Source organism: Lutra lutra, chromosome 1, assembly GCF_902655055.1.
Source record: "Lutra lutra chromosome 1, mLutLut1.2, whole genome shotgun sequence".
NCBI classification, from domain to species: Eukaryota; Metazoa; Chordata; class Mammalia; order Carnivora; family Mustelidae; genus Lutra; species Lutra lutra.
The window spans coordinates 201,495,694-201,521,826 of record NC_062278.1 but is presented as its reverse complement, the minus strand read 5'-3'; the positions used below and the strand labels follow the sequence as shown (position 1 = coordinate 201,521,826).

The 26,133-nt window shown below is 57.7% G+C and overlaps 1 protein-coding gene across 1 annotated transcript; it reads right to left on the bottom strand.

Moving 5' to 3' along the window:
- Nucleotides 1-359: 359 nt before the first annotated feature.
- On the bottom strand, nucleotides 360-24,853 carry TKT (transketolase). The gene is made up of 14 exons (XM_047691861.1): nucleotides 24,638-24,853; nucleotides 15,241-15,358; nucleotides 14,284-14,397; nucleotides 13,465-13,562; nucleotides 10,099-10,290; nucleotides 7,814-7,932; nucleotides 6,134-6,327; nucleotides 5,250-5,414; nucleotides 3,979-4,135; nucleotides 3,707-3,837; nucleotides 2,945-3,028; nucleotides 2,746-2,839; nucleotides 1,304-1,426; nucleotides 360-641 (listed from the first exon to the last, which is right to left on the bottom strand). Exons 1-14 carry the CDS (start codon nucleotides 24,742-24,744, stop codon nucleotides 466-468), a joined length of 1,872 nt encoding a protein of 623 aa, XP_047547817.1. The 5' UTR covers nucleotides 24,745-24,853; the 3' UTR covers nucleotides 360-465.
- Between the last annotated feature and the right edge of the window lie 1,280 nt (nucleotides 24,854-26,133).

Below are 26,133 nucleotides of genomic sequence, written 5' to 3'. Positions count from 1 at the left end.
GCCCCCTTCCCCAGGATGGGCACTGCTGTTTCTCTCTGCTTCTCTGAGGTTACTGGTGTGGTGGGCAACAATTAAATGTGGAGCTGGGCCTGTACGATAATGCCCTTCCCTGCCCAGGGTGGCGGAGCGGGGGGGAACCTCTGCTCACTGGGCTGTGCGGCCTTGAGGGGCGGGAGGACAGAGCGGGCTTCAGCCTCTGTGCCAGGAGGCAGGCTGCGGTCATGTGGCGGCGCTTCTCTGGTGGCTGTGGGCCAATGGGGGGCCCAGGGGAGGGGACTGCACGAGACTCTGGCGTCTCACCACTGCCCCTACCAGTAGCAGCTCGGTTCTCGTCAAATAAACGTGACCAGGCCAGGTCATTTGTCTCAAAACATATATTTTATCACTTCTCTCCATATATTTCCAAGCACCTTTGCCACAATTTCAGGAATGTGTAGAGCCTCTAATCTCGACCCCCTCCTCTCTCTAGGCCTTGGCGACAAGGTCCCTCACAGCCTGTGTGATGGCGTCCCTGTCGATGCCAAACATCTTCAGCAGCTCCACAGGCTTCCCGCTTCTTGGCACCTTGCCCACGGCCAGGCGGGTGACGGTGATGCCAGGCTCGCCCACCAAGGCAGAGCACACGGCCTCACCTAGGCCGCCTGCGAGAGGAAAGGAGAGCAGTCAGGGGATGCGGCCTCAGGCTGAGCAGCGGGTGTGTCCTCCCGCCCCGCCAACCCAAGTTTCTTCCCTTGCCCTAAGGATGACAAGATAGCACAGACACCGCCCTCCCCCATGCCTAGAGCCAGAGCAGACATCATCAATCAATCATGATCCTTCTGTGTTTTCCTAAGCCCAATGTGGCCTCTGAATCATTTTTAACACCATGCCCTGGGCAGCTGTCCTAGATGAGTGAGCATTTGCACCTGACCTCAGAGTCTAAGCCCACCTCTTCTCCCCTGGAGCCTGCCCTGGAGGAGGGCTGGTGTGTGCTTGTGGGGGGTTGCTTTGCAAAAGACCCATAGAAGACAGAAATTCTGCACAACTGGGTCAGGGACACAGCCACCTTTTCTCCTCTTAGCCTCAAGGTCAAGATCCTCCTGGGCTCCCTGAGCAGCAGCGGCTCAAAGAAGCCACATCAGCAGCCAAGTTTGTTGGGTCCTTGGCGAAGCCTGGGGCCCACAGGAGGCGGAGTCCCAGCTGCTCCAAGGGATGGCTCTGGGCTTCCTGGGCCCAGGCTGCCATCCTGGGGCAGGAAGAAGGAGAGGGGTCCAGCCCTTTCCTAATCTGCCTTCCCCCAGTTCTCTGGCCCAGAACCTGTTACCTTCATAGTAATGGTCCTCCACAGTGAGGATCCTGCCCTTGGTAGCACGTGCACTTTCGAGAATGAGATTCCTGTCCAGGGGCTTGATGGTGAAGGGGTCTAAGACGCGAATGTTGATCTTCTCTGTGAAGGGAGAGAACACGGGGGCATGGCTGAGGGCAAGGCGCTGGGTGCTGTGGGTGTGTCCTTGCATGGGTGAGGTCAGTGGGGGTGTCCTAAGAGTTGTCCCACGGTTAAAAGCCTGGGTCTATCCCTATCATGGGGAGACTGGCTGTCCCTCTGCTCCCATCATCTGAGTAGTGCCTGCCAACACCCAGTGGCTTGCCCTCTCCCTCTGCTTATCTGTGATGCCCACATCCTCCGACATCCTGCACCCTGAATTCAGAGCATTTGGTCTCAGGGAAGAGAAATGCCCGTCTGTCTCCTCTCACATCCTGAGCCAGAGAATGTCAGCCTTTGGACCATCAAGGAAACACTGTGTGGCTGGCAGGGGCCCACAGAGTTTTGCCTCATCTTCCCAGACACCTTTGAAGATACAGGGGAAGCCAGAGGACAGTTCCCAGTGTCTGCTGTGAGACAGGGCCAGGGCTCACCGGGAGAGGGGAGGGGGACCTGCAGGCACAGGGGCCAGGCCAGGCGAGGACCCCGCAGAATGGCCTCAGAAGGACAAGCCAAACTCTGCCATGCCTCTCAAAGCCCTCCGCCGGGATCACCATCTCTGACAGGGCTGGGCCTCCCCTGGCTTCCCTCCAGCTCACTGGAGCTCTGGACATGCTGTTCCCTCTGCCCGGGGCCTCTGCTTAGCACTTCCTTCTCATATCTGAGGTCATTTTTCTGAGGACACCCCTGTCTGTCTTCTCCATCCTGCTCCACACGGCCACACCATGGCATCTGCTATGATTCCATGGGGCTCCTACCTTTCCTACTGTGTCAGGAGCTAACACCTGCGAGCCTGCCCTGGTGATAGTAATAGTGATGATAACTCTAGGTCACACGGATTAAATCCTCAGGACAGCCCTACTGGAAAGGTGATGGTATCTCCACTTTACAGATGGGGATACTAAGGCATGGAGATGCGGAGTAACTCAGGTAGTACCCCACTAAGTGGCGATTTGAGCCTAGTTATCAGACCACTGAGCTAGGGCACCTCAGCTCCAGGGCCACAGGGCAGGGGCAGGGCCTCCGGTCACTGTAGTCCTTGAACTCAGCATCATGCTGGCTACACAGTCCAAAGTGCTCAAAGGGGGGCTTCTATTGGGCGCCTGAGGGGCTCAGTCAGTTAAGTGTCCAACTCTTGATCTCAGAGTCATGAGTTCAAGCCCTATGCTGATAAATGGTGGTTTTTGTCACTACCACCATTTAATCAGATGAAATCCCTTCTCACCCCCAAGACTGTGGACGCCATTGGTGCCTGATCTAAGACCGGATGGGGCCCTCCTCACCTTTCTTCAGCAGGTCCGCAGCAGCCAAGGCCTCGTGCAGGGTCACTCCGGCCCCAATCACAGTCACCTGGTCGTCCTTGCTCTTCAGGACCACCTGGGGAGGACACCGGGGCCAGTGAGGCTCAGGGACCAGTGGCCGGGGGCGGACCCTGGCTCTGGGCATGCTGTGGGGTCTCACCGGGCCATGAGTGGCACTGACCTTGGCTTGTTGGATTTGGAAGTCCTCGTTGTTGTTATAGATAATGGCGTTTTCGGGGCGGCTGGTCCGGATGAAGCAGATGCCCTAGAACAAAACACAATGACAAAGAATGACGGGACGTGGTATGCACGGGCAGCCTTGGGGGAGAAGATTATTTCTAGAAAGCCACCGCTTCTCACCTGTCCACTTCCACCCCGCTGTCCCCATGCTGGCTCCCACCCCGCTCCAGCAGGGAAAGGGAGAGTCTTGTCCTCTGGAGCGTGCACCTCTCCAGACACTCCCCACGTAGAGCAGCCCCGTGGCTATGCAGCCCCAAGCCCCACACAGAAAACGGCTTCCCTTTCCAGTCGGCTAGTCTCTAAGTGGGGCTGCTCCCTGCAGGTGCATCTGGCAGAGGAAGGGGACCCACAGGGGACGCTGGTCTATGGCACTGTGGCCCTCGGTCAGGACCACTCAGCTCACTCTTTCTGTCCTGGAGAGCCCAACTCGGGGCGGAGCCAGGCATCACCAGCCAGAAAGACCTGGCATGCTGGGATTCTCATGGACACAGAGCACAGTGATTAGTCAGCAGCATCGGCCACGGGGCAGAAAGGGTGGTGTGTATCCTGTGTTTCCTGGTCTAACCTCTATAAGCCCCAGGCGGCAGCAGCAAGATCAGGAGCCAGTCCCCTGGCTGGGGGACAGGGGGCGGGGGCTGAACGGCCAGTGCTGTGCCGGCCTGCTGACCCCCGCCCCTACGTCGCGAACAGCCACGTGCCCCACCTTGGTGTTGGCTGCTAGTTCCACCGCCTTCTCTGTAGACACCCCATCACTGGGGTAGAAGACCGTTGCGGTGGGGATGGACCGAAACATGGCCAGATCTTCCAGAGCCATCTGAGAGGGTCCGTCTTCCCCTGGGGTGTGGGAGAGGACATGAATGAATCCCCCACCCACGGAATGGAATCCTACCCCCCACCCCCCGCCGCCGCCACACCTCCTGGTCCCGACATCCAGGGAAGTGGCAGCGGCAAGCCTCCTGGCCCCGCTCGACTCACCGATGGACACGCCGCAGTGGGAGCCACAGAAGTTGATGTTGCTCTCTGAGATGGCCGCCATGCGGATCTGATCAAAGGCCCGCGTGAAGAAGGCCCCAAAGGTGCTGCAGAAGGGCACCGTCCTGTTGCGGGTGGCACAGCCCACGGCGACGCTGACCTGCGGGGCAGATGGCAGGGGCGTCAGCCCCGGCGAGAAAAGAGAGGGTGGCCGAGGAGCCCAGAGTCTCACGCCCCTCTCCAGGGCTGGGGGCACCGGTCACCCTCGTGACCAAATTCTCCTCTTCCCAGGCAGGAGATTCCAGGGGACCCAGGGCTTCCTCAGTCTGTCTGTCCACAAACTCCTCGGACTTGAAATGACCACTTCAGAAGTTCTCTTTAAAGTTCTGTTCCTGGGACCGTTTTTTTTTTTTTTTTCCTTCCTAGCAAACGAGGAAGGCCTTTCCACAGAGAAGGCTAGGAAGCTCGGACATGGACGTTCCCTCCTTCCCAGGCTTCTGCGAACCCCGTCCCCAGCATCCTCGCCAACCCCCAGCCCTCTGCGGAGACCAGTCCTCCCTATGCACGTCTAGGCCCGAGGCAGCTCCAGACCCAAATCCCGGCGTGGAAGCATGGAGGGCAGGCAGTGGCTCCAAGTCGGCTGCCACCTCCACAGCTCTGGAACCTTCCACGGACGTTGACCTCCCCAGCCCACACACTGTGCCAGTTTAGCCCAGACCCTCCAGCTGCCAAGACTAAAAGCCCCAGAGAGACAAGTTCAAGTGGAGAAAGAACTCTGCATGTGGTAGAGCCTGGTGGCCTTCTGAGCAAGGAAGCTCTAGGTGCTACAGGCCTGCAGGCCAGGCTGGTGTCCTCAGGGAGAGGCCCACGGCTGCTGGACCCAGCACATTCCAGCCTTGTGACTATGGCTGCCCTACCACCTGGAAGGCCCTTTACCACAAGACAGCCCAGTGAACACCACACGTGGCCTACAGACAGCATTTCCGGTGTGCACCTGCAGCCCACCTAGCTCTGCTGTCCGTCCACTCAGCCGGTACGTGTGCACCCGAGCGGCACACGCACATTCCTCTCCCTCGCCGCTGCAGTTGCTTGAGGTCAGGGCTGGGTCCCAGCTGTTCCTGGGGTGTCCCTGGGCTGGCCTCCAGCAGGCACCTGGCATTGCCAACACAGCTGCCCAGGGGAGCAGGAGGACTTCAGCCTTGCTCCACACCTAGCAGACCTCAGCCTCAGGCTGTCGCTGGCCTGGGGCCCACCTGCCCACCCCCAGCACCCACCATGTTCTGCTCCGCAATGTAGCACTCAATGAAGCGGTCTGGGTGCTCCTTTCTGAAGATATCCGAGAAGGTGGAATTCTTGGTGTCCCCATCCAGGGCGATGATGCGGTTGTGGGCACGGCCCAACTTGGCCAGGGCCTGTCCGTAGGCCTTGCGGGTGGCTATCTATGGGAAGAAGAGCATGGGGGCCCTGAGCACTGGGGGAGGCATGTGGCTGGAAGCCTGGTTCAGCCTCTGGAGGTCACAGCATTTGGGGAGGAAGCGAATAAAAACAAGGGTAGAAAAGGGAAGTCTAACACCACACAGTCCAGTGGAAATTAATCTTCTGCAAGGCTGCCAGTGGGAACTCGTACACTGACTGACTGATTGACTGACTGTCTCATCAGGGCTGGGGATGTTCTACCACCCCTGTGACAGAGGTCTGTGAACTGACCCCACCCTGCACAGGAACAGACAGAGGACCAGGGCAAGCCTGCTGTGGGATCACATGGGGGAGTGCCCTGGAGCAGGACAGACCTGCCTCAGCTCTGCTAGGCTGGACACGGCGGCGTCTTGAGCTCGGACCTAGGGACTCAGGAAGACCCAGAGATAAGGGGACTCAGGTGCCAGGGGCTTTGATCGCAGTGCCGCTGGGAGCTTGCTGCGTGACTGTGGGCCACCCTCTTGCCCTCTCTGAGCCTCTGTAGGAAAACAGTCACACAGTTGGCTGTTCCCACAAAGGAGATGGCAGGATCAACACCTAGGATTCCTCCTCGCCCTGAACTAATCTCTCCTCTCTCCCTTTCCCAGCCCCCCAGGGAAGACACATCTTGGTCCCAGCCTCGGGGAACCCGAGAATCACGGCCATCCCAGCTAGACCAGAAAAGCAGGGCCCAACTCCGTACCTTGTCCCCAACCTTGTAGCTGGGCGGGCTGGGCATGCGGATGTTGGCGATGCTCACTGACGGGGCGTCCTCTTGAGGGGGGGTCACGAGGATCTTCTTTTTGCTCTGGATCTGGTTGTAAATTTCCTGGACAATCTGATCAGCCATGTTTTTGGGGAGGGGCTTCCCATGCCATGCCTCCTTGTCCTCTATCTCTGTGGGTACGACACAGCAGAGCGGCGGGCCCGGTAAGACCAGAGCTCCCAAGGACCAGGAAGCTGCATAGGGCTGACCCTCCAACAACAGAGGGCCGGCCAGGGGCTGCAGACAGGGCTGCAACGCTGTGAAGCACAGTCCCGTGTTGGGGGACTGGGGTTGGGTGAACAGGAGTCCACATGCCCAGCCCCCACGGACCAGCAGCCAGGTCTCCTGGAGCTGGCTCACACCCAAGTGCGGGGGGTTGGGGGACACGCGTGGGCCTCTACACCACCTCCCCCATTGCAGGGAGGCCCCTGCTGCAGAAATACCGGTCTGTTGAATGGGTCGGTCAGGAGCGAGCCTGGCCAGGAGAACGGAAGCCTAGACCCAGAGCAGGGTGAGCACTAGCCGGGTGTCCCCCAGCGCACGGGGGTGCAGCAGAAGGGCACCCAGGAGCGTCCTGCACCATGCTGCCTTGCTGTGTGGGGACCACTGAGGCTGAAGAGCCCCCTCCTCTGAGGTCACCTCAGCCCAGGCAGAGCCAAGGACTGACTCTCCCACACAGCACCCAGCCCCCCTGCTAGGTCCCCAGGATCCCCCAGAAGCTTTGAGATTTCCAGATCCCACCTGGTGCTAATACCAAGGCATCCGTGCCAGGTGGCAGTGCTGGGGTATGACGATACCCCCGAGTCCTCTCCTCGAGGTCCACCCCCTCCCCGAAGGCCCCAGAGCCGTGTATCTTCTCCACAGGACAGTGCTTGTCCTCATTTGCCACATGGCAGGTGGGCCAGTGGGGCATGTGGTGCAGAAGCTGGCTGGGGTCTGCAGTTAGGCCCCATGGACCTGGGCAAGTGCCCGACCCCTTCAGCCCCACTTTCCCATGTCTAACAGGGGCGAGGGCTGCCTCAGCCCGAGGGGTTTGGAATCCAAGGGGCCTGCGTGCTGGGGAGCTGCTTACACTTGCACTGCTCTCTGGGCCAGCCAGGAGCCACCTTCTAGACCCTTCTAGGCTCTGCCCATGCAGGACCCTGGAAGCACTTCACCCCTGTACGCAGGGGACCCCGCTTACCTCCTGGGGGAGGACCCAGATTTCCCGGGTTCTCCCAACTTGGCGTCAGCCCTTCTGCTCAGGGCAGATAGCTAGAGCGGCCAAGGAGGCGGTGTAGGTGACACCCAGGGAGGGTGTGGGGGGCTGTGTCACACCACTGTCCCTTCTCCTTACCAGCAGGTCCTCCCAAAGGCCTTCCTCTCCTCCCGTACAACCTGGGCTCCAGTTCAAGCTCAACCACGTGGACTATTGACTTACCTCATGGAGCACCGTGTCCCCTACCTGCCCCTACCCACCCCTACCCAGCCCCGTGCACCTGGTGTAAGGCGTCAAAGGACTAGCACTTCCCCAGACACGGGACCTCAGAGACATGCCCCCCACTGGTGGAAACCCCACACCTCGGTTGGCCACAGGGTGCAGTGGTAGGGGTGGGGTGGAAGAGTGTATGGACGTACCTGGGATCCCCCGGCCTTTGAAGGTCTTGGCAATGATGGCCGTGGGCTGGTGCTTGGCCTGGCCAAAGGCCTTGCACAGCTCTTCCACGCTGTGTCCATCCACGATGACGGTGTGCCAGCTGTGGACAGACAGCCAAGAGTGAGCGGCGGGCGCCGGGCCCCTGGGAAGGGCAGCCCTTGCTCTGACACGTGGCTGCGGTCTGAGAAACACTAAAGGGAGGCCTGGGTGGCTCAGTCGGTTAAGTGTCTGCCTTCAGCTCAAGTCCTGATCCTGGAGTCCTGGGATTGAGTTCCACATCAGGCTCTCTGCTCAGCAGGGAGTCTGCTTCTCCCTCTGCCTCTCCCCACCATGTTCTCTCTCTCAAGTAAATGATTTAAAAAGAAAAAAAAAAAAACCCTAAGAAGACTTTTCCACTTTTGATTTTATTTTTTCTTTTCTTTACCCTTTTTACATTATTTTACATCCTGTTTGCCTGGAACAGATTTTCTTTCTCTTTCCTAAGTAATTCAAAGCTTGGTTCATTTATTTTCTCTTTCACTCCTGACCTACTTGTTTCCTGAAATCTACTAGTTTCCTGAAAGCTGCATTGGGGACACCGCCCTGGCTCTGGAATCTGTCTGCTGTTAGATTCTTCAAGAACATTTTGGCTCAACTTTTCTTTAGGGAACACATTTGGTTACTCCACAGATGCTGGATGTGAAGTGCTGGAAATATTTATCAAATGGGCCAGGGCACCTGGGTGGCTCAGTTTGTGAAGCCTCTGCCTTCGGCTCAGGTTATGATCCCGGGTCGTGGGATGGAGCCCCACATCCGGCTCCCTGCTCAGTGGGGAGCCTGCTTCCCTCTCTGCCCTTCCCCTGCTCATGTTCTCTCTCTCTCAAACAAATAAAATCTTCAAAAATAAAAAACAGCCAGGCTGCCAAACATGTGAGGGAAGGAGCCGGGGCCGGGCAAACTTTCCCTTTACCGCCGTCCCTTCTGGGACTCAGTCACGTTAAGAGTAATAAGGCAGGGGCACCTGGGTGGCTCAGTGGGTTAAGCTGCTGCTTTCGGCTCGGGTCATGATCTCAGGGTTTTGGGATCAAGTCCCACATTGGGCTCTCTGCTCCGCAGGGAGCCTGTTTCCTCCTCTCTCTCTCTCTGCCTGCCTCTCTGTCCACTTGTGATCTCTCTCTGTCAAATAAATAAAATCTTTAAAAAGAAAAAAAAGAGTAATAAGGCAGCAGCTGGCGTGTCCTGAGTGCCGGCTCTGTGTAGGCCCTGGGTGGGCACCACGCACATGACCCTCCTGAAGCCGCAGCTCTGGGGCTGGGCACTGTGGTTGCCCCCATTTCACAGACACATAAACGGAGACGAACACTGAGGACGCAATAACCTGCCCCAGGTCACAAGGCAAGTTGGTGATGCAGCCAGGACTTCAGGACATGGGTTCCAGACCCGGGGTTATGCTCCAAGTCCCCAGCCGGTGTGGCCTGAGGGGCTCTTGTGACACCTGGCAGCCCGTTTCCTCCTCCTCGGGCAGAGGGAGCATTTCCTCTCTTCACTTTCTTTATCAGGTCAGTCATCAGAGATCACAAACCCTGGGTGTTGCTTAACCAGGGAGAGCAACCTGGCCTTGACCTTCTCTGTGCAGACTCCTCTACAAAGGGCAGCCCCCGAGGCCTGGGCCCAGGGTCTTCCAGACGCCTCTCCAGAGGCTAAGCGTGGAGGCACGGGTCCCCTGGAGCCCCAACTGCAGCTCAGCTTTTACCCGGGGCAGGAAAGGGTCACTGAGGTGAGGGCTGCTCCAGCTAACACCCACCCAGACAACCTCCCTGCTCTGCAACACGGGACTCCCAATTCTCAACCACTCACACCTCTCGGCCCGCTTTACTCAGAGAGGGGGCCTGTTCTGCCCCCTGGGGCTGGCTTAGGACGCGGCCCCCGGACGGATGCTCCAAGCCCTCAAGAGCCACATCCCTCAGTCCCACGCTGGGCCCCTCGTCCCGCCCCAGCCAAGGACTGGGCGAGGACGTGTGCAGTTGTGGGACGTGAGTGCTCTGAGCCCTATCTCCCAGCATCACCAGTAAAGGAACTCCCTCACACTGGGCCTCAGGCTACAGCTCCAGGCTGGTGGCCTGGGTTGCCACTCTTAAGTCTGAAACTGTGAGCCAGACGTTGAAGAACAGACACCTCTTTTCAAGGGGGCCTGGCCTCCGGCTGACTCAGTCCTTGGACCTGAAAAGCTCCCAGCTCAGACGGCTCTGGGGTGGTGAGGCCACGCAGGCCATAGCCCTGTACTCACCCGAAGGCCTCACAACGCTTCTGGTAGACGTCCACCTGGTGTTGCAGGGGGGTGGGGTCGCTCTGGCCCAGGCGGTTGATGTCAAGAATGGCAATCAGGTTGTCCAGCTTATAGATGCTGGCGAAGGCCATGGCCTCCCACACGGAGCCCTCGGACAGCTCCCCGTCGCCCATCATGCAGTAGACGCGGTAGCTGTGCAAAGGTGGTGGGTCAGAGGTTAGCCCCTCTCACCTGGGGCACCGTGCTCCTAGCCCATCCCTCCTGGAGAGCCTGTCCCCCAGGGAAGGGAGCAACAGCCACGTGGGACATGTAACAGTGCTGTCAGTCACGTCCCAGCTGCCCACCCTGCGTCCACAGGCAGGGTTCTGCTACCTAAGATCCAGAGAACAGGGGTGATTAGGGCACGAGTAAAATGAACAAGACTTCACAGCGGGGTGGGGGGTGTTGTTACTATTCTCACTGGGGGAACAGGGCTTGAGCCACCTTCGTGGGGTGGGTCTGCTTCTCTCCACCTATGCAGGAATTAGGAGTACTGGGGAGCCCTGGGGACTCGATCCCAGGAGTGGGCTGGGGAGGCCAAGACGCACCGCCAGGAGCATCCCAGGGTAAGCTGTCAGGTAGAAGGGTCACGAACACTAACAGGGGAGAAGGGTCCTTCCCGAGGACTGCGATCATGATGGGGACAGTGCCTCATAGGACGGGCCCTCCCCAAGATTCCAAGGCTGGTTCTCACCCTAAGATTCATGTCCAGCCCTGTCTCTACCCCGAGGGCCTTGTCCTGGGTCAACAAGGCAACCCCAACGGCTTCAAAGGCAGTGTGACCTGGTAAGAAAGCACTGAACTTGGGGCACGTCACCCAGTGAACAGAGCCGGCTCTGGACCCCATCACCCCCAGGCCAGCGCATGGCACCCGGGGGGCTCTCCATGTTGAGCAGCCCTGTCCTTGAGGTTAAGGACAGTTATCACTCTCAAACCACACAGATAAGACAACAGGCTCAAAGGTCAAGGGGCTTGTCTAAGGGTCACACAGCTGGGGAGGAGGCCAGCGGGGATTCAAACACTGGTCTGAGCGCCCAGCCCTCAAGGTCCACTCCCGGCCATCCAGGAAGGCACACAGATGGAGCAGCACTGGGCCTGGAGGTCTTCCCCACTCCCCGCCCAGCGTCCAGCTGTGTGGCCCCGGGGGCAATGAGGCTCCTGAGGCTGGGCTCAGCGGGGACACAGGCACTCTGCTACTGCAGCAGGCAGCAGTCCTGGAGCTGGCTGTAGCTGAATGACCCCAGTTTCAGGGCCCCCGGGGCTTCGAAGCCCACAGCAAGAAGAGCTGGGGAAGAGGCGGGAGGGCAGGGCCACACTGTCAGCATGACTCAGCACTCGTGTGGGCCCGAGGTCAGGGAGGACTCCTGCATCCTCCCTCCGGTGCCTGCTGCTTTCCCTTCTGTGGCCTCCAGCAGGCCAGCCTCCCCCCACCCCGCCCTCCCTGTTCCTCCCTGAAGCGGTGTCCTGTCCCCCAGCTGTTCTCCCCTCCCCTCTGCAGGCTGCACTGGGGGCCCAGAGATGCTGCAGGTGGTACGCCTGGCACAGCATCTCCCAAAGTGAACAGCCCAACGGTGCCCAGGCCAGAGAGACTAGGGAATCTGATTTACCTGGGAAGAGATTCCACGGAAGCACGTTGGCTGCCTTCCCAGCCCTGCACCCGCTGCTGTGGAAGGCCCGTGAGGGCCAAGGGCAGAGCACCGCCACAGGCTTTGGTCAGGAGGGCGTGCTAGGGTCCCGAGGAGACCCGAGGAGGCCTGCTGGATTTGGAGCGGGGGCCCCAAAGGCCCACGGTCACAAGCTGCCCTGAAGATAAGGGACCCTAACACGTGCCCCAGACGTGTTTGCAAAGCACCTCGAATATCCCACCCCATCAGGACTGCCCAAAGGGTTACCGCATAGCCATAAAACAGAAAGAACCTTATGCAATCCTCAAAACCAGGTCTCGACAGTTAAGGCAGAAAATGTGCACCATGTTCAGATTTTTCTATTTTTCTGAAAAGCAGAATGTACAACTGTACACGTACAAGGGTTACTGATCTGTACGCTTCCTCTCACAAGAACACGGAGGAAACAGGATCCGTTAAGTGAGATTCACATGGGAGGTAGTTAAGGATAGGAAAATGTTCATTACCTTATAATGCATTTCTATATTTTTCACATGAGTTGGCACTCGAGAATTCAAACAAACATATTTCAGAGAGAAAGTAAAGAAAGCCAACTTGACCCACGCTCGCTGGTGGATGGATGGGAGCAACATGACAGGAGGCCAGATCTAGTCTAGCAGGCCCCCGGCTCTGGGAGCAGGCTAATTCCCCCGACAGCCCGTCTCCTCCTCCCTGCCAGGTACAGTCCAAGAGCCTGAGCCTTCGCCAACCCTGGCTGCTGGGAACGCAGCTAAACTTCTCCCTCCACTGGCTTGCTCCATTATGTCAGGGTCAGGAAATGACCCTTCACAGGGAATTACTTCAAGCATCTGTAGGGAATAATTAACTCACATCTCTGGTTCTGTGCCAAATAAAATACTCTTAAACACACATCCCATTCTGTGCATCTTTCTTCACTTCATGGTGAATCACTCCTGGTAGAGCAGAGTTTGGCCCCAAAAGGGTCTGGGAGGCTTCACAGCCTCAGCTCCACTCCTGGAGAGTGGTCTCGGGATCTCCCTCCCCTGCAGACAGTAGGTGCTCACTGCGGTCCCTCTCTTCCGTGGGCCTATGGTCACCACCACGCCCTCACGACCGACCTGGCTACGGCCCTTCTCTTGCCAGTGGGGTGGACTGTGGGCACTGGGGAAGCCCCTCCTCCAGGAATCCTCCTACTCAGGCCCCTCGGAGCAGCCCGGGGACCTTTCCTACACTTCAGATGCACACCCGGGGTTCAAATCTGACGCGTGCTTTCCTTGAATCCGTAGCCAACTCTCCTCCCCTCTTACCCATACAGACACCTGTCTGCAGGCCAAACCTGGCCTCACCACAAAGCCCTGAGACTGAGACCTGAGACGAGGGAGTTCTCCTCCAAGCCGCCCTGAGCTGGAATGGCAAATCTCCCCGACCAGGCTTCTTGCCTACCCTCTGCAGGCCCTTCTCCCCAACGTCTGTCTCATCTCTGGACGGCAGGTGGTGCTCAGGGATGCCCAGGACCATGTAGAACACATAACCTCCTTCCCCAAGATAAAGGTGAGTGGCTCGAACCTGGGCCTATGGCGCTTTGTCAGACCATGGGGCCGTGGGGCCCGAGAGGAGGTACCTGGGGGCAACAGTTAAGGCTTGGCCGCCGAGGATCCCTCCCAAAACTACTGAGGGTAGGGTTGGGGAGTGGAAGTCTTACCTGGCTTTGTCGAAGTATTTGCCCGTGTAGGCCATCCCACAAGCGGCCCCGAGGCCCTGGCCCAGGGAGCCAGTGGCCACGTCGGTGAAAGCTTGTTTCTGTTAGAGAAGAGAGGACCACAGTTACAGCGGAGAGCGGACACTGCCCTCCCCCCGCAACCAGCCTCCCAGGTCCCTGGCCTCAGGGCCCCGCCGAGGCGGGTTCAGGCTGGGTGTCCCGAAAGGCCCAGCCCCGGGCAGCCTGCACCCAGAGTGTGAGCTCTCACTCTCCAGCAACGGTGATGGGGGGTGCGGTTCACATACCAGCCGTGCCCGCCAGGCAGCTGGGAGACCTCAGCCTCCCCCATCACCCACCTCACACCCATTCATGACAAGACTCAGGAAACACCTAGCCCTTGTGGGTGCCCAGATGGGAGGTGAGTTTTCACGGTAGCCTATAAACTCCAAACACTTACAGGGGCCAGCACCTGGGGGAGTAAAGCTGGGGCCCTTCCCTGGGGTGTCCCCAGCACCCCGCTGTGACCCTCAGATTGACCGCGCCATGACCCTCTTTTCTCTTCTCCCAAGCTGTGTTGACAAGGCCAGTGTGGCCCTGGGGGTGCAGGGAGGTTGGGCCTTCAAAAGGCCTTGCCCTTAAGCCCCAGCCTGGGGTGAAGAGTGTGCCCTGGAGACACCCACTTCCTTCCTTCTTCGCCTCAACGCCCTCTTCCCTCACTTTCAACACCCTCCGTTTCTCAGGGGCACCCCGCCTCCCCTCCCCACACGCCTTGAGAAACAGGAAGTGCTCGCCAAGGCCGGTTGCTCTGGTGGGGGTGCTCACCGGGACGGGGTGCCCATCCAAGTCAGAGGTGATCTTCCTCAGGTTCAGCAGCTCCTCCTCAGACAGGAAGCCGGCCTCAGCCCAGACGGCATACAGGATGGGAGCCGCGTGGCCCTGTCAGGGGTGGGGGGAGATGAGCGGCCCGGGGGCATCATCCAGGTCGCCAGTACTTGGGGGCCGCTTCACCCCGCACACTGCGAGCAGAGCCTGGCTGAGCCTGTCAGCCCTTTCAGGGAGGCGGCAAGTGAAGGCCGTCGGTGCCTCCACAGCCTGAGGCTCCCCCAGCCAAGGCCGAATGGGCCCCAGGACAGGTGCAGGGGGAGCACAGCTGTGCCGCCTGCCCGTGCCAAAAACCCCAGCAGGCAGCCGGCCGCCCTAATCCCTGCTTTCTGGCATGGGAGCCGACCTGGACAGACTTCTAAGCTCTCATGCCTGCCCTGGGAGCCCAGAGGCCACAGGGCCAGGCCTGGGTACAGGTGGATTTCAGGGCTCCGTGGCATCGTCTGCGGCTGTGACTGTCATGCATGAGTGGTGGGCTCGGGCGCCTCAGCCCAGAGCCTGCCATGGGGCCCTGCCACTCCCAAGCCAGCAGGCGTGGCCCTGGGGGCACCAGCCCTGCACAGAGAGCTGTGCAGCGCCCAGCCTCAACACTGTAACCCAAGCCTGGACTGGAGTCCCTCTTATTCACACAAAACGGGCAGAACAGCCAGCAGATCATTTTCACAGTCCCCGATGAATTCAGCTGTTTGTTTCTTAACTTGGCCTCAGTGTTGCTGTGGGTCGGCACGGGGTGAGGCACCAAGGGGTGGGCTGGGCTCGTGGACAGGGGACACGGGTGGAAAGGGTGGGCCGGGCCGGTGGACACCAGGGGATGGGTCCCCTCAGAGACCCCTCGCTGCCAGCACAGGGCCCGTGTGCCACCTGGCCCAGGGGAAGGGTGGTGGGCTGGGCTCCTACCTTGGAGAGCACAAAGCGGTCGTTGTGAGGGTTCCGGGGGTCCTGGGGCTTATAGCGCATGGTGTGGAAAAAGAGGACGGCCATGATCTCCGCGGCACTGCAGCATGACGTGGGGTGGCTGTGGGCCAGGGGAGAGACAAGACGCATGCCTCATGGCCCCGAGCCTCGGAGCGACAGGGGGTCCCCAAGTATGGGGACCTGGGGGTGCATATGCCAAGGAGCCAGAGGCCTGGCTAATCAGAAAGCCACATGCTCCTGTTCCTGGAAGGGCTGCAAGCAGTCCTAAAGACGCCACTATGGGTGGCACGGGGTCACACCCTCCTGGGGCCCGGAAAGGACCCACTGCGAGGCAGTGCGGAGGCTGGAGAGTAGAGCCTGGATCTTACCTCACCGCTTCTAGTGGCAGCTGTCAGGCCACAGCAGCCAAGGAGCGGTGGCCACTGTCTGACAGTGAGCTACATGCCAGGAGCCCTGCTCAGGACGCTGCCCACTCATGAGGGGTACCCTGCCTTCCCAAGCCCCAAGAGGTCCTGGCTGTCTTGGGCCATGGGCAGGGGGTAGGAGAGGGAGACTCACAGAAGAACCACAAAGCTCCCAGCAGCCTCAGTACAGAGGGCTGGCAGCTGGGAAACTGGGGCCTCAGACTCTCCTAGGCATCACTGGACTACTTGGCCCTTTTTCAACTAGCATCAGAAAGGCTGGCATCGCCATTAGTAGCCAAGCTTTTGTGCGGAATTTAAAAGGCAACACATATTATCTTGTCTTCCACAAGGGCTCTGATCATGAAAAAATCACAACCCTTTCTGCCCACAACCAGGGCGGAGGGGCTGCTCATGAAAGCAAGAAGCTGTCCTTCCAGTCCTGGAGTGGTGGGGTCAGGGGACGACCCCCTTTTTTTTAGCCTTTTGTTCTAAATGCAGTTCCTTTCAAATGCCAATTTGCATGAACAACAGAAAGTGCAAGGGTCAGACCTTAGCTGAGGCTCGTGGAGGTCTCTCAGGACCCTCCTGAGTCCGCCAGTCCAGGGGCCAGGCCATGCTGGAATTCTCGGCTGGCCCTGACGGCCCCCAGGTCCACAGTTCTGTGAACACATCAGCTGCAGGGCACGGGCCTCCCAGCCGCCCGCTCCATGGGGCTCAGTGCAGCCCTCGGAGCTGCTCGGAGGTCCGACACGGAAACATGCCCAATGCCAAACCCAAGGGCACATGCAGCACCTGGGGTTCACGCGCGCCTCCCTCCTCCCCTGCTGGTCAGCTCCCCATACTAGGTTAGGGGGTGAGTCACTCCCAGCGCAGACACATTAGTAGAGAAACCCAGAACTGTCCATGCTGGTTTAGTACAGCAGTCCCGGCACACCATCAGCTTATACTTAGCCGTCTTTATGAACTCCGGGTCATGGGGGAAAGACACTAGGCCTGAAAGAGGGAGGTGAGGAGACATAAATAGGAAAACTTGCTCCATAGGGCAGGGAACCCTCCCGCTCATACCCCGCGCTGAACTTAGCTGGAGGACAGCCTAGTCAACACCAGCCAGGCTGACCTCCTGCCTCCCCGGCCTCCTGGGGCAGCCTGGTCTCTGAGGATCCTGTTTCAGAAGTGATGACCCCATAAGGAGACGCTGGGGAAGGGCACAGGTGGACGGCAGGTCAACTCGCTCAGGGGAGAAGGCAGGCAGGCAGGCAGGTGCAGGAGCTACCCCTGACCCGCCCACCCGGTGAGCCCAGGGCGACATTCCCCCACCCCCCTGGGGACGTCAGGGATCCATTGTGTGGCACAAAACCTTTCTGCACATGGTGGAAGCATGCCCAGGCCGGGGTAAAAGATGGGGTGGGAGGGAGAAGATCAGCCAGGAAGAGACACCAGAATTTGAAGAGTAAACCTTCCCTGCCAGGTCCGTGAGCGGCAAGCCCACAAGGTTATCCCCTCCAAAGCCTGCATCCTGGCCTCCCTGCTGGCCTGTCTGAGCACCCACAGAGCGCAGACACACAGGGCAAGGGCTTCATCTCCCTGAGGCTCCGCTCTTTCATCTGTAAACAGGGATGCTAGGTAGGATGCAGGGCAGCCCAGTAAGATAATGCATTTGAAGCCTGGTCACTATGGGCCACCACCATCCATCCACTGGAAGGCCAGATGCGAAACTGCCCGGTGCTTCCAACTCCTCCTGTGCTGGCCGGGACTGAGACGCCCTGCGGACCATAGGGCGGGCGGGAGGGGAAGGAATGAGCCTAAGACTGAGATGGTTACCTGTAAGCTCAACCTGCTAGAGAGACTCAGGGCTGAGAGTGTCTGGAGCCTGTGGCTTCAGGGCTTGAGCTTCCCCTGCAACTCCAGCTTGTTTGGGGTGGGGAGGGGACATCTGTGGGTAGAGGCTCCCCCCAACTCCACCCTGCCGGGGTGTGTGGGGTTGTGACACACCCGTGGAGGTAAACTAGCTAGACAGGTGCGGGGGGAGAGCTTGGGGGGGAGGTTTGCATCCTACTCTTTGTGATGCATGTGGGGAGGGGGGCTACAAGTTTGTCCCAAACCTGCACTGGCCTGAACAATGCACCTCTAGTCCCAATTCGTTCAGTCTACGAAAAGGGCACTGATTGCTTCAAGCAAGGCCTAAGTGTCTCAAAGGTCCTACCTATTCTTCCAGGTGTTCCCCCCTCTTCCCTTTAGCACACACCCCACCTGTTTGCCAGCTTCCCTGCAGGAGAAGCAGAGGGAAGGTCCCTCACCACTCTGGTAAGGCTGCTCTCCATTACCGAGCCATATGACTGCTGGCCTCCATAAAGTGACCCCTCTCCCGCCATACTCCAGCTGGGCCCACACTGCAAGGAGTCACGAGGCTTCCTGACAAATGAAAAAACCCGGGAGGCCAAGCACCTACCACAGCCTCACTGAGGCAAACCTCAGTGTATAGAAGTACGAAGAGAAATAATCTGTTGTGAAGAAGGAATACATACCCAATGAAGAAAGTAAAAACCACAAGAGCTGAAAACCCATAGCTGAGAAACTAAGAGTTTATAAAAATGCTGTGAGCTCAGGCAGTAGAAAGATAATAAATAGAACAAATAATACATTATATGTTAATTTAAAAAATAAACTCATGGAATAGGAAATATACAAAAAATATATATATATGTATATCAAAGCCAAGAGTTAGCTCTTAAAAAAAGAATACAAATTTAGTCAACTTCTGATAAGGCAGGATCCAGAAAAAGAAGGGCAGTTACTAGAAAAGGAAGGAGAGACCTAATAGATAATGATACTCCAAACAACGAGATGCAAAGAAATTTCAAAACAGCAAACGGTCTAGGAAAAAAAAGTAACTCACCAAAACTGACTCAAGAAGAAATAGAAAGCCTGAGTCATCTTTCAACAGTTACAAAGAAACCAATCAGCCAGGGCAGGTGCACATTCCCTACGGCCCAGCCACGGCGCCATAGGTGTACTCCAGGAACGACAGGGGCTGTCCTTGCATGGCCTGCAGCGGCCACACCTGGAGGCACCCACGTGTGTGTCGACACAATAGGTTACTCACACCACACTCGGATAACAGAATGCTCGGCAGGACAGTGACAATGAGTGAACCACACAGATACAGCGCCGACCTACTCTCACAAATCTACCATGTGAGCAAAGCGTACTGCAGAAGGATCTGCAGACCAGAGAAGACCATTCAATTTATGGAGATTTGCAAATGTTATAAAATGATAAGGAAAAACAACGGAATGAAAATGCACAATTCGGGGTGACTCTCCTTCTGGGGGAGGAGGAGGGACACCCAGGAGTTTTAAAGCACTGCAATGTCCTGGTTCTCAAGCTGGGTGGTAGGCACATCCAGGTGTATTATTTATAACGTACGTGCATTATTTGTACTCTTTTCTAGCTGTATATTTATTTAAACAAAACTACTCAGAAGGGAATCCCAGGATGCAGGATGGAAGTGACCCTTGGAAGCAGTCCTTGTTCTTCCTGCTCCGGGAACTGCCCTGGCTGGCTCCTGCCTGGAAAGACTGCCTTCGAGACCCTCACAGCGTTTCTTCTGGGGTTTACCCCTATGCCACCTCCTCTGAGAAGCCCTCCCTGACCACACTATCTACAAATACCCCTTCTTCCCCTTGCTTACACTTGTCACCACCTGACATGACATGCCTATTTACTGCCTACTTATCCTACTGCAACACAAGCTCCACGAAGGGAGGGACTTTGAGCCTTTTCACTATTGTACTCTCGGGCCTGAACACAGCACCTGGCACAGAGTGCACAAATGCATAAATGATGTACCTTGGCTCTGAGATTCTAGGGGTGTAAACTGTCTGAACCTCAGTGAACTTGGAGATAGTAACAGAACCTCACCGAATGAGGTGGTGTGTGTGTAAAGACCTTGGCACAGTGCATAGAAAAAGTGGCAGTGGTTCAGTATTTGTGTCTAACGTATCAGAGATGAAGTCTAACCTCTTCCTCATTTTGAAGATGGAACCACTAAGAACCACAGAAGGGAAGTGACTTGCCCAAGGTCACAAATTCTACCATCAGAAGAGCAAGGACACGAGCAAAATGCTAAGAGAAACTGATGAGCACACAAAATGAGGTACATCCCCACAATGGAATATTCGAGAACAAAAATAATTAAGTACTGCTACAGGTTACCATATGCAGGACCTTCCAAACGTGCTAAGTAAAAAAAAAGTCAGACCCCAAAAATCCCATTCTGTATGAGGATGAAGTGAAATGTCTGGAAGCATTAGACGTGCAGAAAGTAGATTAGCGGTTGCCTGGGAGCTGGGGATGAGTGCAAATGAGCATGAGGGACCTTTCAGGAGTGATGAAGAGTCCTAAAAAATTGGATGTGGCAAATTCACTAAAAGTTATTGTAAATCACTGTTATTTTACTAAATTTACGGGACACGTGGGGGGCTCAGTCAGTTAAGCATCTGCCTTCAGCTCAGGTCATGATCGCAAGGTCCTGGGATGGAGTCGGGCTCCCTGCAGAGCAGGGAGCCTGCTTCTCCCTCTCCCTCTGCCCCTCCCACCACTCGTGTTCTCTCACATGCTCTCTTTCTCAAATAAATAAATAAAATCTATTTAAAAATGTACTAAGCTTACTAAAAACCACTAAACTGTACACGTAAATGTTACGATTTGCATATTATACCTCAATGGAGCTGTTGCAGATTTGTTTTTCAAAGGAGGATAAACGATGGGGAGCCCAGTAGAGGAAGTTCTCAAATGTCCGCAGTCCCCGGTCTTGTGCAGCCCGCAGAGATTCACTCAGGCTCCAAGTGCAACTTCTGAGCACGAAGCCCGAACAGCGCACGTCCTAGTCAGCCAGACCCACCTGCTGCTGGAGTCCAACATCTTGGCCCCACAGCCCTCTCCCCCCACCAACTCTGGGCAGATTCTGCCTCATTGTTTAGGACAAGAGCACAGGGACTGCCTAAGGACCCACCTCCGGGCAGGTCCCAGCCCTCAGCATCCAGGGCCCTCAGCAGTGGTCTGTGGCAACAAGAAAGTTCCGGATTTGGTGGGACCAGGCTCTAGTGACCACAGGCCTGCCTAAAGAAGCAAAGTCCAAGGACCAGCGCAATGACAGGGGCCACGATGCAGTCAGAGCTGATGCAAAACCCTGAAAACATCTCAGCCAGACCCTAGGCAGGTTCCTGGTTCCGGGTTTCAGGAAACACGGTCCAGCACCCGCCCTGCTGAGTTCAGAGGTCTCTTAGGCAAAGAACTGAGTCACTCTAGGACAGCCTCGTGTTTTCACACCGAGTTGGGAAATGCTGCTGGGGCAATCTCAGTGGGCTGTCCTCTTGCCTCAGTCAGCACCAGGCTGGGGTGGAAAGCAGCCCCAAAGGAGGAGGAGGCCCTGACAGGGCTTCTATGGGGCCAGAGACTCAAAGGAGCCCTTCCGAGCCCTCGGCCGAAGCATCCCTGGAAAGCCAGAGCTGGGGAGCAGGAATGGGCTTTCAGCTACCTCAAAGTCACATGGCCCTCCAAGATGTGAAGCCCACAACGGCAGGTGGCAGGGCCCCAGGGCTTGCTCATTCCATTCCCCCAGTCCCACTCCTGAGGGATCCACTTGGAAAATCACCTATCTATGAACTTCTCCTTTAAAGATGGGGAACCTGCCCTGAAACGGGAAGGGCCTTTGGGACAAGGGTACAGCCGCTCAGAACAAAGCTGGGGTTAGGTTCCTGTCTCCCCATGCCCACCAGCCAGGTCTGGCCAGACACGACACTCCCAGGCAGCCCTCGCAACACTGTGGGTCAGAGCACTAGGGACTCCTTAAAGGCATGGCTGCTGCCCCTGTTCAGGCCTAACTCTGAAGGGGTCCACAGACAACACTCAGCGCTGTTTGGATAACGCCACATCTGAGCCCTGGTCGATGAGAACTACAAAATCTTCATCCCCAGCCTCAGCAGCCAGGCCCCTTCGGAGGAGGCCACCAGATTTCACTTTTGTAAAACCTGGATGCGCTGGGCCCTGCCACAGTTCCTTCAGCACGTGGAAGGACAGGACCCTGGAGCCCCTCTGGCCATTGTCAGTGCTGCCTCCACAAAGGGCTCTCTGTGAGGGCTTTGTCCCTCTGCTCCTCCGACACAGAGGCCAGTGTCCTCGCTGCCCAGGGCCTGCGGAGCTCCACAGACAGGGGTTCGGCGATGGCATGGGAATGGGAAAGCTACCAAGAAATCAGGACCTCCCCAATCCTGAACCCAGAATGTGTGAGCACAGCCTCTGCGGGGGACCATAGAAAGACCCCAGGGCGTCAGCTCCACAGAAAAGGGGCATCCTGTCAAGAGGGTCACTTTGGCTGGGGCTACTGCCCAGACCGGGCCTGAGCCTCAGGACTGGGCCTCACTCCCTGTGGGGAGGGGCTAGGGCCTCAAGGCAAACATCCAGGAACCGGAATGCTGCCTTGCACCCAAGTCCTCCCTGGCCATCTCTGCGCACACACAGCTCAGCATACACCCCTGAACCCCGGTCTTGTGACATCAGTTGCATAGCACCACTACTTCGTATTGTAAAAAAAGTTTTCTCTAAGTCTCTCCTGCATCTTTACACACTGACAAACACACAGGAATCAGTCTTAGACACGCTCATTCTTTTGGCAAGTGGACAGTTTCTGAACTCAGAAGTTCCTCCAAAAGGCATTATTACAATGTAAACCTGGATGTAACTCTCAGCCGCCACAAACTGTTATCTTTTGCCTGTAGGTTTTTAACTACCTAACAAAGTCCTAGGAGACCCACCTGACACCCCTTTCTTTGGGAGCCTCTATGTGATGTGATGTCATTTCTCTCCAAGTGTCCCCAGACTGACTGCCATCTGCCATTTCTGCACCGGGCTGTCCCCTTTCCAACTTCCCCTTGGGAGCTCCTGATGCTTGTAATGTTATCTCATTTCTCCCAGTGCTTTCAAGCTGACCCAACTGAGACCCTCCATCACTGCACTTGTCTTGCCCTTTCCAACTTCCATTGTCCAGCCTGGCACTGAATGGCCAGGCCCAAAAGTCTTCCAATCAAGACAAGCCCCTCACTGGGTAACACGGAACAGCCAGCCACCAATGACCAGCTTGGGCAACTTGCCTAACACCCCAGTGTCAGGAAACGGAAAAGCATCTCCTTCCAACAGTTATTCTCAAAATGCACGAAACAGCATTAGCAATAAAGGATGCTCTATGTCACGCCAGGGATGCCTGGTTGGGTGCTCAGTGACCCCAAATTGTCTGCAGGTCATGTGTAGGCCTGCAAGATGCTCAGACATGTAACAGACTTAACCGGGTAATTGCCGTCTCTCCAGATGGATCCCCAAGAACCTGGCTAGACAAGCTCCCAGCACAGAGTAGGGCTCAATAAAACCCTTCAGGGTGAGTGACCCCCTGAAACAGTCAAGGGAAGGGGACCTAGTAGTACCCAGCAAGCAATACCTGCTGTGTAGACCTACTGTGTGCCAGGCTGGGGAGGGGGCACTGCAAGGAAGCCCAATCCCTGCTTCGGCAAGGAACACCACACAGAATGGGTAAGTCCCACACAAACCCAGTGGAGACAATGGATTCAAGGCACACATGGGGATGGGCTCAGAGAGAAGGTGCCTGCCAGGAGAGGTCTAATCCCTTCTGAGAACTGGAGGTCTTAAAGGTGAGTGAGTCCCCATCCTGAAAGTCAAACAGATTTACTCATTAATAACAAACATACCCTGTAAGACACTAGCCAGAAGCTAGAATTCTGTCATTGCTTTCAGCACATGGAGGAGCTGGAAAGATTCCTGGAAATCACCCCCTAGCGAACCCTCAAAATCACTTCATCAGCCTGGCACAGTGCAGTCTCCCAGTCGTCATGCCAGGGCCCAAGGGTGATGCCAGAATCCTTGAAACCCTCCAGGGCATGGGAGCTACTACTGTTCCCATTTTATAGACTGGGAAGCAGCCTCTGAAGTAACTCACAGGCCGACCCTCCCAACTGTCCCCAATGCCTCCAGCTGCACGCTGGCCTGTTATTATCATGGTCCCTGCTACCTTCGGAGGAAGCTCCTTGGAATCAGCAGCAGCCTTTCTAAAGCTTCTGAGCCAGAAAGGCCGGCGGGAAAGGCTATTGGGGGATGGGCCTCCCACCTCTGCCACGGGGAAAGTGCGTCTGGCAGCTGGCCTGGCCCTGGGACTTGGTCCTCGGTTCTCTTAGCCTTGCAAGTCTCCCTCCCACTCCTCCCGCCTCCAGCCGCAGGTCCCATCTTCGACCTCCCCTGCAGGCGGCGTGCCGGGGTCCTGCACCCACATGGCCGCCTTATTCCCCACTCTCCAAGCCCAGCACTCAGCAGAACCCTGCTCCAGACTCGGACCCCAAACCACGGGTGGCAGGAACGTGAGCTGCGAAGGGGAGTCGTCGTGTAAGGTGGGGAGAGGGCCGGGCTCCAGTCTCCCCGCAAAATGAGGTATTAAAACAGGCGCTCTCGTGTCAGGCAGCCCGCATTTCAACAGCAGCTCTCGCCGTGTGTCACACTGGGCACCTGACTCCATCTCGGGGCCTCGGTTTCCCCACCCGCAAGGCGGAACGTTGGTAGCGGCGCCCACAGAGGGCCGCCGCGTGGAGCGCAGGGCCGGGCGACAGCGCGGTCACAGTGGGCCTCCCGGCACGGGACTCCCCAGTCCGGTCCCCGCGCAGCGGACTCTCAGGGGAGCGGGCGCCCGGCGAGGGGCAGGCCTGGCCCACAGGACGGAAGCCCGGCCGAGAGCGCGCGCGGCAGCGGAAGGCGCCTCCGGCCCGGGCCGTGCAAGGCGCGCGTCCCCGCCACCTGACCGCGCCCCGGCCGCCTCCCTCCAGGAGGCTCCGTGCAGCGCGACACGGAGCCGGCGCGCCCGCGGTGACCGCGGCCTCCGGAACGGCGCCCTCCCGGTCCCCGTGCCCGGCACTCACCCCGAGCCGGCCGCCGTGGTGGCCTGGATGGAGCTGATGCGCAGGCGGTTGGCCGTGTCCTTCAGGGCCTGCAGCTTCTGCTGGTCAGGTTTGTGGTAGCCCTCCATGGCGCGGCCGGGCGGGCAGGAGGATGGGGAGGACGAGGGTGAGGACGCGGAGACGCACAGGCGGCGCGGCGTCTCCAGCGGCGACTGGCGGCGGCCGAGGCCGAGCACCGCGCGGGGGCGCGTTAAGACTGCCCGGGCCCGCCCATGGGGGCGGGGCGAGGGCATCACCCCAGGCCTCCGTGCAGCAGCGGGCTTGCAGCGTCCCGCCCTGCCCCGCCCCCGCCCCGCCCCCGCCCCGCCCCCCGGCCGCCCGAGCTGCCCAGGCCAGAACCTTCCAGAGGCGTTCCGGGAAACCCAGGCGGCGGCTGGCCGGGGTGCTCAGGGACCCAGCCGGAGTCTGTTCACCTGCCTGACTTCCCCTTCGCCCTGCCGGTCCCCCGGCATTTGCTGGGCAGCTGGGGGTGCTGCCAGGCTTCTGAAGCCGAACTGCCCTGCTGGAATTAACTACACACAAGTAATAGTAATAGTCACTCCAGGTTCTAGGATGGGCTCAGAGTTTGCCTGACTCGCATCCTCACGGCAGAACGCTCCGTCTCCTTCTCCTCCATGCAGGCCCGTGCGGAACTGAGAGGGGAAACCTCGTTGGTAACACATTTTACAGATGAGCCAACTGAGAACTGCAGGGTCCATCAAGGTCACAGAGCTGGGGGATGCAGGACTCTGCCCTAGCGGAATGGCTCCGTCTACAAGTCCCAGCCAGGAGGGAGCAAGCCAGGGCTTTAGGGGTCTGTAAGAGGGATGGGGATTATGAAAATGAGAATCACGGTAGTAGTAATGGTACTACCAGCTGTCTGTCTTTAACTGAGAAGTTACAAGTAGTATGCCTTTCACAAATTATTAGGGCCTAATAACACTGTTGAACCTTTCGGAGTTTGGATCCAGATCTGTAGGGACAGGTGCACCCACCTCTGCTGTTACCAGACCCTCTGACCCCCAGAGCAATGGGGCTCCCCTTAGTGGCAGGAAGAGAGGGGACTGTCATCACTGACACTGTTTATGCCACACACCACGCCCCATGCAGTTGATACCTTTTGGGATGGATGTCTTACACAGGAGGAGATTGTACAGAGAGATAAAGACAGGCCCCTCAAATTGGTGGCTGGCTGGGGGCCTACACCAGAACTGCCTGATGCTGAGCCCCTGAGAGACCCAAGGGGAGTACCAGTGGACACGCCCTGCCTCTGTCCCCTCTGTGGCCTTTGCACAGTCCACACTCAATACTCTGGGTCATGTGGGACGATGGCCTGAATGTGAGTGAGTCCCCCACCTCACCCCCAGATGCTCCTTGGCTGCTCCTTGACTGGTCTGGTTCCCAGATGCCTGGTCAGGCCCCAAGAGTGGCATCTCACAGCCCTTAGCTCCCGCTGGCCCAGCCTGCAGAGCTCCATG

Coding starts and splice junctions, on each gene's coding strand:
- TKT (XM_047691861.1), bottom strand. CDS start 24,744: ATGGAGGGCTACCACAAACCTGACCAGCAGAAGCTGCAGGCCCTGAAG. Junction 4,136..5,249: donor ACATTGCGGAGCAGAACATG/GTGGGTGCTGGG, acceptor TCTGCCCCGCAG/GTCAGCGTCGCCGTGGGCTG. Junction 642..1,303: donor GGAGGACCATTACTATGAAG/GTAACAGGTTCT, acceptor TTCCTCTCGCAG/GCGGCCTAGGTGAGGCCGTG.